Source organism: Rhinatrema bivittatum, chromosome 9 (assembly GCF_901001135.1).
Source record: "Rhinatrema bivittatum chromosome 9, aRhiBiv1.1, whole genome shotgun sequence".
NCBI classification, from domain to species: Eukaryota; Metazoa; Chordata; class Amphibia; order Gymnophiona; family Rhinatrematidae; genus Rhinatrema; species Rhinatrema bivittatum.
Window position 1 is genome coordinate 173,955,164 of NC_042623.1, and position 14,153 is coordinate 173,969,316.

At 41.3% G+C, this 14,153-nt stretch overlaps 1 protein-coding gene across 6 annotated transcripts in view; it reads left to right on the forward strand.

The window, feature by feature from the left end:
• The window catches only part of VEPH1 (ventricular zone expressed PH domain containing 1), a 371,196-nt gene that overhangs the window by 303,943 nt on the left and 53,100 nt on the right, over window positions 1-14,153 (forward strand). For all 6 annotated transcript variants that reach the window (XR_003858578.1, XR_003858581.1, XM_029615395.1 and 3 more), the window contains one exon: window positions 2,938-3,055. Coding sequence is in view for 4 of the 6 variants with exons in the window: in XM_029615395.1 (XP_029471255.1) it covers window positions 2,938-3,055 (118 nt within the window). In the remaining 2 variants the exon portion in view is untranslated. Of the gene's footprint in view, window positions 1-2,937; window positions 3,056-14,153 lie in introns of those variants that run through there.

A 14,153-nucleotide genomic window follows, 5' to 3' on the forward strand; every position in this document is an offset into this window, starting at 1 on the left:
CATCATCAGCACATCTGAGAATTTCAGATGCTGCCACCTATGTCTTCTCACAGAGCTTAACAAAGTCCTTGATCTATTAAGTTCAGGAAATGCAAGAAAACTACATGTGAGAATCTATATCCCATGGCACATGGTATATAAACCCATGGTCCCCTGAGTGTTCAAGTGAGAGGGAGAGGATAATATCTTCTGGAAATAAATAACTGGGAAGAAGATCTGTGAAGATTATATTTAGAGTTTCTGATTTTCGGTTAAACCCAACCCCCCTTGATAAAATACCCCCTTCCCCGCTGGGAAAATCAGGTATTATGGTTTCATCTGGACCCCCCCCCCCCAAAAAAAAATAGGCCTATCTTGTGCTCTGATGATATCATCTGGATGCGTTAAATTTGCTGCTTCCTTTAAAAAAGGTATGTTAGCCAAGCGGCAATTTTCTGCATCGGGTGTTAATAACTAAAAGCCTCATCTGCATAGCATTTACATGTGATGAGTACTATTAGCTATGTGCTTTTTGGATGCGCGTTTTGGACGCACTGATCCTGTTATTGCATCGGGAGTTAGTTTAGCGTATCCAAAACACGAATCCAATCACACATTTACTTGTGCACTAGTCCGAGCGCAAGGAATTGCGTCGGCCTATATGTGTGCTTGCTTCATGACCTGTGAAGTTATCTGGCTATCTTTAACATAGTCTGTTACATTCAATAATGTGGCTGCATTACTGAAAATCCCTCCAAAGTTAGCTGGATAATTTTATCCAGTTAAATTTGCAATCTAGCCAGTGACTAAATAATACCCCCAACATTGCAAGAACTTCAAAAGTAGAGACATATATGCCATCAATGTTTACTTTTTCAAACACTTTGGGGAAAATCAAAATAAGTGGGGTTTAACTCCTTGCTTAGCTAAAGATATATCATATCTTTTTTTCATTTGTTTCACCATTCATGATACCTGACATACTGTATTGCTTTTAGTCACTAGGGATTTGTCATGATTTCTACTTGAAATATAAATGCAGTACTTTTGTTTGCAGCAACTTATATAATATTCTCTGTGAATGGGAGGAGTAGGGGGATCCTAAACTTGAAGCTGTGCCCTTAGAAGGTGAATTTGTAATCTTTCTATGAGAAGTACAATGCAGCCTCTGATTTGCTTGATTCTTATATTAATTAATATCCACAGAGAATAAAATAGATCACATTCCTGTTAAACAGTAGTCAATTTTGGAAAATAGGCATACTCAGCTCTCTGTAGGTCCTTTTCAGTTAATTTTCAGTTTGTGAATTGTAGTTAGTGCCCTTAGGCTCCCAGAATTATTTATTTTATTTTATTTTATTTATTTATTTATTTATCGTGTTTTGTATACCGTCATTCGGTTTCGCCATCAGAACGGTTTACAGTGGTCGGTAAAAGTGTTAGATAAACATCATCACAACATATTGCCATCATGTCGGTTTACAGCTTCGGTATTTGTGTGTTAGTTAATACAATATGTTCTAATAAACATAGGGGGGGTTACATGGTAGGGGAGATGGGTAGATCTGTAACTGGGATGAGTTATATAGGTAGGATAGTAAAACAGGTTTTCTTGGTTTAAGGTATAATTAAAATATGGTTAGATATACATTTGCGGTTAGTTGAAAATAATGTCTCAACACTTTGAATGGTAGGTATGTTGTTTATCATGGGATTGAAGGGTGTTTCTTGATGTCGAGTTGTGTAGGTGTCTGGCAGTTTGGTTGATTGTGTGGGTTTGAGTAGGCCTTAGTGAAAAGCCAGGTTTTCAGCTCTTTTTTGAAGGTTTTTATGTTGGGTTGAGTTCTTATTTCGATTGGGAGTGAGTTCCATAGTGTGGGGCTGGCAATTATGCAGGTCATGGTAAAAAAAAAAAACAAAAAAACAATTAGCCTTTGCTGCATAATTGACAACCTGCCACAGAATCAATATTCCTGAAGCTTTCTCACCTGTTAATGTAATCTTTTAAAGAAAGTTACAGGTATCTGCCTATAGTCTCATCTCCTGTTCCAGCCCTTCCCTTCGTAAACGGCCTGCAGGGAACGCTCATCTGCTGTTTTCACCCAATCCCATTTCTGCTGTAGGGAACTTGGAATGGACAGAGAAAGCAGTCTGAATGTTTGATCCCTCAAATCTTTATCAAACCAAAAATGATTTTGATATAATTCCTAGATGGAGTAATGTCTCTTTAGAAGAATTTCATCTATATACAAAAGTTCTTGCACCTGCACATGTGGTCAGACATAAACCAGCTCAAACACGCAAATGAGTCTTTTGGAAGTCTGTAATTACTGGTGTCCCACAACTGACAGAAGTCATTAATTTGAATTCCTAGAATCCTTGATGACTGACACTAATGCTGACAAGTTTCAGCTTGTGCTAATTCAACTCTCTTTTGTGTTTGTTGCCATGCATCCAATATATGTGCACATATTATGTGTAATTAACAGAATGACAAACTGCTAATGCTGAGGGCATTTTCAGAATATGTGCACTCGTATACTTGGAAAGACAAGGATTTTCTCAAGAAAAGAAAATATAAAAAGGATAGTTGTAGTATTTTTCAATTAGAAACAAAAGTGGCATTTCACAGTTAAAAGTTTGTTACATATATCTTTACTTGATAAATACTTCATTTTTGTACTTGGTAAATGCATTTGTACATAGTTTAAATATTGTTTAAAAGGAAACAATGCAAGTAGTTTTCAATAACAAATTAACTTTTTTGCATATTCAGAGATGTAAATCTGTTTGCAAAATTATGCAAATATTCCACATAATTGCTGCTGAATTCTGAAAAACCTGCCACAGAATGTGCTAAATCTTGCTGCAGAATCTTTAAAATCTTCAACAGGAAACCAGGGGTTCTGATTATAGTTCTGTCAATTCATGGTATGTCTTCTTTTATTGCTGACCTAGGATCTGGACCACATCCAGTTGCATTTGGAAGAAGTGAGATTCTTTGATCTTTTTGGTTTCAGTGAGGAAGCTGGGGCTTGGCAATGTTTCATGTGCAACAATCCGGAAAAGGCAACAGGTAATAAATCTTTACTTGATTCTATTAATTATTTAATATCAGAATTCAGATTTAGCAAGAACCTTGGGGATTTCAAGTAAAAAGTGATTGGGGCATGTAACTCCCATGCTTCCACTTCAGGAGAGGGAGGAAATCAGCTGCCTGTTCTGCCTATTCATTAACAATCTTGAAAAGGGAGCAACCAGGGAAGTGATCAGATATCCGGATGACACAAAACTTTTCAAAAAACTTAAAACAAATGCAGACTGTGAGGTACTGCAGGAAGATCTTGCCAGACTAGGGAACTGGGCAATTATATGGCAGATGGAACTTAATGTAAACAAGTGCAAAATGATGCACATAGGGAAAATAATCCTAATTATATGTACTCAATGCTGGGTTGCTTGCTAGAAATCGCCACCCAGGAAAAGGACGTTGGGATCATTGTGGATAGTATGTTGAAATCCTTGGCTCAGTGTGTAGCAGAGATTTAAAAAAAAAGGCAAATGGAATGTTAAGGATGACCCAAAAAGGAATGGAAACTGAAAATATCATATTGCCTTCTATATCAATCCATGGTGCAACTTCATCTTCAGTATTGTGTGCAGTTCTGGTCAGCCCCATCTCAATAAAGACGGAAAACTAGAAAAGGGGCAAAGGAGGGTGACCAAATGATAAAGGAGATGGAAGACCTTCCTAACGGAGAAAGATGAGCTTGGAAAAGAGACAGCTGAGAGGGGTAATGATAGAGGTTTGTAAAATAATAAGTGGAGAATGCGGTCAAAGCATCTAGCATAGCTGGGTTTCAGAAGGTATTTGGACAAGTTCTGGGTAAAAAGTCCATAAACAGTAGACTTGGAAAAGCCACCACTTATTGGTGGGAGTGAGTAACAAGGAATGGATCTACTCTTTGAAATCTAGCTACTGTCAGAGACAGGATGAAGGGCTTGATGGACCTTTGGTCTGACCCAGCATGGCATGTCCTATGTCTTTTTTTGTTATGTTCTGTCTAAGGAACAATATGAAGAGTCCTAGTTCTACAAGCTTTTTTTCTCTTTCTGTGCCCAAAGCAAAACTCTCTTAGAAATAACACTTCAAGACTAGTTTGAGAAGCAGTCGTGTTCTCTGTTTTCCTTCTCGGAAGGGAGGTGCTATAGGAGTATACTAGCCATAAACTAAATCCACACTGCCAAGCTAATCAACACAGAGAGAGACCATCTGTTTGTAAAATAAAACTGTGTGTAGCCTTGTGACTAAGTGATGGTATTCCCCAGGAGCACCCCTTCAGAGACCCCATGTGACTGGAGTCCAGGGTTGTAACTGGGCAGCCAGTAAGAAAGATCCAGGTTCTCCTTGCAGAAAGGGAGAGAGAGAAGTCTGGAGGGAGGGGACAGTGTGAAAGGAAGGGTAGAGCTGGGTTCGTAAGATTGAGAGGATCCTTGTGGAGTTAAAAAGCAGAAATGCTAAACAAACACTTGTGTTCAGTATTCACTGAAGAAGAGATTGGATAAGGAGGGTATATGGTGGTGGGATAGATGCTGCATCACTTACAGATGAAAGGGCCTGTGTGGAGCTAACAAAACTGCAAGTGGACAATGTGATGGGGCCGGACAGGATGCATCGTAGGATATTAAGGGAGCTCAGAGAAGTTTTGGCGGCTCTGTTGAAGGATTTTTTCAATATATCCTTAGAGATGGGTGTGATCCCATGGGATGAGAAGTGCCATACAGTGTCAGACCAAGGTCCATCATGCTAACTTTCCCAAGTCTACCTTGCTAATAACTGGTTATGGACTTTTCCTTCAGGAACTTGTCCAATCCTCTTTTGAACCCCATTGTGTTAGTTGCCTTGACCACATCCTCCAGTAATAGATTCCATAGCTTGATTGTGCGCTGAGTGAAAAAATACTTTCTATGATTTGTTTTAAATCTGCCGGCTGCTAGTTATCATGGAGTGTTCCCTAGTCCTAGTGTTGTTTAAAAGGGTGAATAACTGCTCCTTATTTAGCCCTTTCTACCCCACTCATATCCCCTCTGTCTTCTCTTTTCCAAGCTAAAGAGGCCTAATCTGTTTAGCCTTTTCTCTATAAAGGAGATTTTCCATCCCCTTTACAATTTTTGTCACCCTTCTCTGTTCCTTTTCCATGGCTGCTCTGTCTTTTTTGAGATGGGGTGACCAGAACTGCACACAATACTCAAGGTGTGGTTACATCATGGATCTATAGAAGGACATTGTGATATTCTCAGTTTTGTTCTCTTTTCCTTTCCAAATAATTCCTAACATTCTATTTGCCTTTTTGACTGCTGCAGCACATTGAGCCAAAGATTTCAAGGTATGGTCCACAAGGACTCCGAGGTCCTCCTAACATAGAATCCAGCATTGTGTGCTTGTAGTTGGGATTATTTTTCACTACATGCATAACTTTGCATTTGTCCACATTAAATTGCAGCTGCCATTTAGAAGCCCAGTCTCCTAGTCTCACAAGTTCCTTCTGCAGTTCTTCACAATCTGCTACCATTTTAACAACTCGAAGCAATTTTGTGTCATCTGCAAATTTGGTCACCTCACTCATCATTCCTTTCTCCAGATCAGTGGTTCTCAACCTTTTTTCGGCTGGGACATACATGACAGATGGTTTTCACATGCATGACACACTGAACATGTGACTGTCATGGGGCTAAATGTAAATGCACATTCTGCATCCTCAGGAACCCCCTCGACCCCCAACAATGGGTACAGAGCAGAACTAGGGCATTATATGTACAACTCACCATACAAAAAAAGATATTCTGGTTCTGATGACATCTCAGTAAAAGCAAAACAAACTCCAAAATTCCCTTTACTACCAGGCACAATACCCCTCCTTATGAAAAGACAGTAATTTATCACTAATGCATATCCTATTGAGAAAACACAACAAATAAGATTGATAAAAATGCCTACATGCTAGTAAAATACCTCACCTCGGTCACACACCCAGAACTGACCTTCACCAAGTTCAGAAAAACCACAAATTATAAATATGGAGACAGAAACTGGAATGGAAAACCAAAAAAGCCACTCTGCATGTAGTGCAAACCTGGAGAAATGGAAAGAGAAATATAGCACTTACCATAGTCCCAAGATCTGCAATAATGCACAGAAACTAATCCGCACAAAGTTACACCTGCATTATGGAACACAATAACAACTCAACTTATGAAATGGCAATACTACAAATATTACACACCAAAGTTAAAATCTATAAAACAGGAGCTCAGAAAAAAAGAAGTACTTTGGCGTAAAAACCCAACATCTCCTAACCTCACGACATTCAAATCCACGATGCACCTATACAGAGCATCCATCCTCCAAGCAAAAAAAGATTTTTACTCACAAAAAATTCACCATTTCATCTTTGACCCCAAAGCGCTTTTTTCACTGGTCTCTTCTCTCACGAAACCTCCATCTACAGCCATACCAGATGATAAAGCGGCAAGCAAAGCGGGAGAACTCGCAACTTACTTCAAGAATAAGATCCCAAACCTACTAGCGCAGCACAAGAACAACAACAATTCTACGCTAGACACACCACAGATTACCTGCCCATCACAAAAGACATGCCTGAGCGAATTCGAAACCACCTCCTCCTTAGAGATAGAAAACATCCTAAAAAAAATCAAACCTTCCTCACACCCTCAAGATACCATTCCCATCAACTTCCTCATTTCATGCGCCAAAACCATATCCAAACACATTGCACAAATCATCAATTGCTCCCTATCTCAAGGACTAGTTCCCGACTCTCTCAAAATGGCAATCATAAAGCCACTCCTAAAAAAACCTAATCTTTCACCGGATATACCAGCAAACTTTCGCCCAATAGCAAATCTACCATTCATCGCTAAAATATTAGAACGAGTAGCAAATAAACAACTCACAGAATACCTTAACAACAACAGCATTCTCTCTCCAACCCAGTTCGGTTTCCGCCAATCCAGAAGCACAGAAACCCTCCTAATCTCCTTAATGGATTCCATCTTACTGAATCTTGAAAAAAGATGTCCCTGTCTACTCATCCTCTTAGACCTATCAGCAGCATTTGATACGGTCAATCATAACTCATTAATAGATCGTCTTTCAGACATTGGAATTAGAGATACAGCTCTCAACTGGTTTAAATCGTTCCTTAAGAATAGACAATACAAAGTCAAGGTCAACAAGGAAGAATCGCAACCAGTCGCTTGCGACTTGGGAGTCCCACAGGGATCGTCACTCTCACCAACCTTATTCAATATCTACCTCCTCCCACTTTGCCAACTCCTTGTCAACCTAAATCTCATACACTACCTATACGCAGACGATGTACAGATTCTAATCCCAATCACTGAATCTCTACAAAAAACTCTGGACTTCTGGAATACATGCCTACAAGCCATCAACAACTTACTCGCAAGCCTAAATCTTATTCTTAATCAAAACAAAACTGAATACCTAATCATTTCTCAAGATGGAACATACTCACTTCCCAGCACCAACCTCGTTCCTCAACTAACTTTTTCACCACAAGTCAGAAATCTTGGAGTCATACTTGACAACCAAATGAATTATAGAGCTCTCATCAACAATATAGTAAAGGATGGATTCTTCAAATTACAAGTCTTAAAAAGACTTAGACCACTCCTCCATCTCCACGACTTCCGACTGGTTCTACAAGCAATCATTCTCACGAAAATAGATTATTGCAACGCTCTTCTAGTGGGCCTCCCCGCAAACACCTTAAAACCATTACAGATGTTGCAAAACGCTTCGGCAAGGATTCTAACCAAGACTAACAAAAGAGACCACATCTCACCAATCTTAAAAAACCTACATTGGCTGCCCGTCAATTTCAGAATACGCTTCAAAGTGCTCTCAACAATACACAAAGCACTACATAACCTAACACCACTTGAGCTCAAAATCCCTTTACAACTCCACACATCTACTAGACCAGTGAGACAAGCCTACAGAAACAACCTCCAGACTCCACCAATGAAATCAACATTAAGCAAAAGAGCATTCTCCACAGCTGGTCCCAAACTCTGGAATAGTCTCCCATCAGAACTCAAATCAGTACAATGCCCCATTATTTTCAAAAAAAACTTAAGACGTGGCTCTTCCATCAAGCTTTTCCATAACATCAGCCTGCTGAATAATATCTGCCAAGGACCCCTCTAGGATATTCTCATTCATCCTACAAGAGAGCTATATAAGAACCTCAATTTATTTTTAACAACCAACAAGAGAATTACAGAAGAACTATCCAAGTTCAGCTCTGGAACTTCTCTGAAACCCCAAAGAATACCCCAAAAAATTACACTAGGAATACCAAAAGAATTCTTCCAACAATCTCCAACTCCTTGGCAGTCCAAAACCCAATACCCACCCTCTTGACAGTCCCACGCCATTGTTTAGTGCCTCTACCCACCTTTAGTCTTTGTATATAGTACTTTTTATGTTATCAACCCACATATTACTTCCAAGTTATTTTCTTCCTGTTCCTTGTAAGACATTTACTTGTCACTGTTGTTATTGTTCAAAATGTAAACCGAATTGATCAGTAATTCTGTTACTGGAAAATCGGTATAGAAAAGTTCTAAATAAATAAATAAATAAATAAATATTAAACCAGGCCCTAAACACTAAATTACTTCCTATTAGGAAAACAGAATAAGCCAAGCTGCTATAGATCCCCACACAGAAATAATTGTAAAACTATACTAATAAATGTTACAAAACAGCTGCTGAACAGAACAACATCCAACAATTAAAAACTCATAAAAAATTATTAAAAATTGTCCAAATAAACTATTTCAAAACAGCAGACACATCACATAATACCCAATAATTAAAATGGCAGTCAAATGAAAAATAAACTTAAAAAGCCACCTTTACTTACCCTCTTCAGCCCTCCTACTCCTTTCCCTTCCAGACCAAGAGCACACATCAGAAGCAGCAGTGGCTGCTGAAGCTCTGTTCTCACAGTCCTCTTCCTTAGGGCCCACAACTGGTCACTTACACAAAGTCTCTGTCTCACACAGACCAGTCACCTCCCTGACCAGTCTCTGTCTCTCTCACACACACACACACCAGTCACCTCCCTGACCAGTCTCTGTCTCACACACACAATTATTTACTTATTTTTATATACCGACATTTGATCTGAGATATCACATTCAGGTAATGTAGGTATTTCCCTATCCTCAGAGGGCTTACAATCTAGATTTGTACCTGAGGCAATGGAGGGTAAAGTGACTTGCCCACTGCTCTAACCACTAGGCTATTCCTCCTCTCACACCAGTCACCTCCCTGACCAGTCTCTGTCTCTCACACACACCAGTCACCTCCCTGACCAGTGTGTCTCACACACACACCAGTCACCTCCCTGACCAGTTTCTGTCTCTTACATACGCCAGTCACCTGCCTGACCAGTCTCTGTCTCACACAAACACATACCAGTCATCTTCCTGACCAGTCTGTCTCTCTCTAAAGAAACACATCACCTCTGACCAGGCTCTCTCTCTCTTACATACATGCTCTCAATCACACACAAATGTTCTTGCTCCCATTCTACCACACACACACAAAGCTGCCACTCACACACACACACACACACACACACACACACACAAGCTCACGTGGAGCCTCTTCTCATTGTCTGACCCAATAAGCCTGGCCTCTGCTTTTCAGCCGCTGCTGGCCTGGCCTCCAGTGGCAGTACATAGGGTCTCTCCGCACTTCAGCCGCTGCTGGCCTGACCTCCAGTGGCAGCACGCAGCATCTTTTCTGCTCTTCAGCCCCGCTAGCCTGGCCTCTAGCGGTGGCGTGCAAGATCTCTCTACACTTCAGCTGCCGCCGGCCTGGCCTCCAGTAGTGGTACTCCCCTACCAACTGCATCGGCCAGTCCGTCCCTGGGGAGAAAGGAAGCACAAGTGGGGCAGTGGGCCTCTGGGAGCTGCGACACACTGGTGTGTCGCGAAACACAGGTTGAGAATTGCTGCTCCAGATCATTTATGAATATGCTAAATAGCATAGTTCCCAATACATACCCCTGGGGCACTCCACTAAATACCTTTCTTCGTTCGTAAAACTGACCATTTGGTCCTAACTTCTGTTTCCTGTCCTTTATCCAGTTACCAATCCACAATGGGACACTGCCTCCAATCCCATGGCCTTCTAATTTCCTGAGCAATCTATCATGAGGGATTTTGTCAAATGCCTTCTGAAAATCCAAATACACTAGATCAGTGGTTCTCAACATTTTTTCTGTCGGGACACACCTGACAGATAGTTCTTACATGAATGACATACTGAAAACATGATTGTCACGGGGCTAAATGGAAACATCTGCATCCACAGGAACACACACCCCCACCTGACCCCTTAATGGGTGCAGAACAGATCTAGGACATCCCCATACAATTCACCATACAAAAAAGATATTTCTGGTGTCACCTCAATAATAGCAATATAAACTCTAATAGCCCTACTTATGAAAAGACAGCAATTTACCACCAATACAAGTCCTAATGAGAAAACACAATAACTAAGACTGATACACATGCCTACATGACCTCACCTCGGTAAAACACTCAAAAGCAACCTTCACCAAGCACAGAAAGACCCCAAATTACAAATATGGAGACAGAAACTAGAATGGAAACCTAACTTTCAAACTTTCACTAACTTTCAAAAAGGAGATAGAGCAGCTTTTAAACTAGAACAAGGGGGAAAGCCGACAGTCACTCAGCAGTGCATGGTTCGGAGAAATGTATCCTTGAAGGATACTAATGAAACAGGAGAGTTAGGGCATCCCAACAGAGAGGTTCCATTAAATGCAAACATAGTTCATATACCTATATGTAAAAAATCACCAAAGCTAATGATTTCCGAATTATCCCAAACAACTGAAAAGCAGGTTGTTAAAACAAGCAAAAAACACACTTTGAAATGTCTGTATGCCAATGCCAGAAGTCTAAGAAGGAAGATGGGAGAGTTAGAGTGTATAGCAGCAAATGATGAGATTGACATAATTGGCATCACAGAGACTTGGTGGAAGGAGGATAACCAATGGGACAGTGCTATATCAGGGTACAAATTATATCGCAATGATAGGGGTGGATCAACTTGGTGGGGGTGTGGCATTTTATGTCCGGGAGGGTATAGAGTCCAACAGGATAAAGATCATACAAGAAACTAAATGCTCAGTAGAATCTATATGTGTAGAAATCCCATGTGTGTTGGGTAAGAGTATAGTGATAGTATACTACCGTCCACCTGGACAAAATGGTCAGACAGATGATGAAATGCTAAGAGAAATCAGGGAAGCAAACCAATTTGGCAGTGCAATAATAATGGGAGATTTCAATTACCCCAATATTGACTGGGTAAATGTAACATCAGGACTTGCTAGAGAAATAAAGTTCCTGGATGTAATAAATGATTGCTTCATGGAGCAATTGGTTCAGGAACCAACAAGAGAGGGAGCTATTTTAGATTTAATTCTTAGTGGAACGCAAGATTTGGTGAGAGAAGTAACGGTGGTGGGGCCACTTGGCAACAGTGATCATAACATGATCAAATTTAAACTAATAACTGGAAGAGGAACAATAAGTAAATCTGCAGCTCTAACACTAAATTTTAAAAAGGGAAACTTTGATAAAATGAGAAAAATAGTTAGAAAAAAACTGAAAGGTGCAGCTGCAAAGGTTAAAAGTGTTCAACAGGCATGGACATTGTTTAAAAATACAATCCTAGAGGCGCAGTCCATATGTATTCCGCGCATTAAGAAAGGTGGAAGGAAGGAAAAACGATTACCGTCATGGTTAAAAGGTGAGGTGAGGGGTCACGTGATGCGGTGTAGCTGAGCGGACGTGTCTGCTTCAGCTCTGTGGCCTGATCTCCCGAATCGGCAATCAAAGCTTGTGCCCAGCGGCGATACGCATCTTAATTTACTGGCAACTGCATATCCCATGTCCATAGACAAGTTCATGCTAAAACCGGCGACCGCAATGCCCGTTAAGGGAACGAAAAGAGACAAGGAAAAAACAACTAGCGCTGGTTCCAAGATGGCGGACCCAGCTAGCCCGGCGGCTCCCCCGGCTCCAGCTCTCACCCCCACTACCAAAGAAGACTTAACTGTGAGTGTTACTAACGCGGTGGTGCTAGCACTCGACTCGAGATTTAACACTTTAGCAGCGCAATTTCAAGAAGTGAAAGATGCACTTACCGAGCTCCATCCGAGGCTTGATCTCGTGGAAACCCGCGTGTCAACGCTGGAGGATGAAAGGGCCGCAATGACCACGAAAATTGCTAGTTTGGAGAAACTAACAGAGGCCCAATCTGACAAATTAGACGATTTGGAAAACAGGGCGAGAAGGAACAATATTCGCCTCATGGGTTTTCCAGAAAGCGCAGGAGAGCAAAATTTGGAGCGATTCTTAGAAACTTGGCTGCGAGACACGCTAGATTTGCAGGACTTACCAGAACCCTTGCATGTTGAGAGAGCACACCGGTTAGGGAGAAAAAATGATGGCGACCGCAGGCCCCGGGTGGTAATCGCTAAAATTATGAGCTGGGCACACAAGCAAAAAATAATGCAAGCTTACCGGCAAAAACAGAAAATTTCGTTTCAAAACTCGGAAATCCGCATTTTTCAGGATTTTTCCGCTCAGCTAGTGCAAAAAAGAAAGCTATTCAGCCCGATCTGCACTGACTTATATAAAAGTAATATACGCTTTCAATTGGCTTACCCTGCAACATTGAAGATCCGCTATGAAGGAAAAGAACATCTGTTTACTGAAGTAGACAAAGCTAAGGCTTTTGCTCAGGACTTGACCAAACAGTGAGCCCTTCACATGCTTCTACTCTTACCATCGTTGGTATTTGGTGTGCTGTATGTTGCAATGCTACTCCAACCACCCGTTTGTTTTCTACCTCGCTTAATTGCTAAATTTCTGGGGGCGGCTGAGTTGATGCGGACCTAGCTGTGTTATTACACTTGGTTTATATAAGAGGCACTGGGACGCCGGACCTCGGTTTCTGAGACATTTTTACTTTTTATACTTTTCTTTGCGACCGGGGCACTGACGCGTGCTTGTGAACTGTACTGAAAACGACTCTTCTGATGCTAAAATGGCGCTTTTGCTACCCCTCTCTGGGACAGTGCGATACCGGCGAAATGATGGCGACGTGACCGCCTGAGAGCAACTGTTCCTTGCAGGCACCGTGCACTGCTTTACAAGCTGCCCCTAGGTCCCGATTTTCACCTGCCAGAGACTTGGCTATGAAAGAGGTTGGAGTGGAGGACTGCAGCATCTACGAAACGCCAGTTTGGAGTATGGCTCTATTTAAGCCGCAGTTATATAACTGTTCTTTAGTTTGTACTTTTATTATTCTGAGAATTTGTTCTCTGGTTGCCGATTCGGGAGGGAAGGTTACGTCGCTTCTTTAAACGTACCCCTAGTATCCTTCTATACGTAGGAGGACCTTCATTTTGATTACAGTTGGGGGGGGGGAGGGGGAACAGATTGATGGGGGGGGTGTTTTTATCTCTATTGTCTACTACGCTGTATCATGACATATCTGATGGTTTATGCACATGTTCTTTTTTATCTGTTGAAACCGTACAGGCCTCAGGGTGTGCCTCTGCTGGTAGTCTTGGGCTCAGGCTGGGGAGTCTGCAAGACGCTTCTCATAGCATATATGATCACATTACCATCTAATTTTCCCATGTCTCCATGCCTTTAAGGTTAGCTAGCCTGAATGTGAATGGCTTGGGAAATCCCATCAAACGAACAAAAGTCCTTACATTTCTTAAACGGTCCAAGGTACACATCGCCTGCTTGCAGGAAACCCACCTCAATGCCCAAGAAAGTTCCAAATTACAGAAAGACTGGGTAGGCGCAAATTTTTTTTCACCTGCAGTGGGCAAAAAAGCCGGAGTGGCCATCTTATTGCATAAGAGTGTCTCCTTTCAGTTGTCATCTGAATTAGCTGATCCGGATGGCAGGTACATCATTATTATAGGTAAACTCAATGGGAAGGAAATTACATTATGTAACCTGTATGGTCCGAACTCCCCCGATCCAGACTTCTT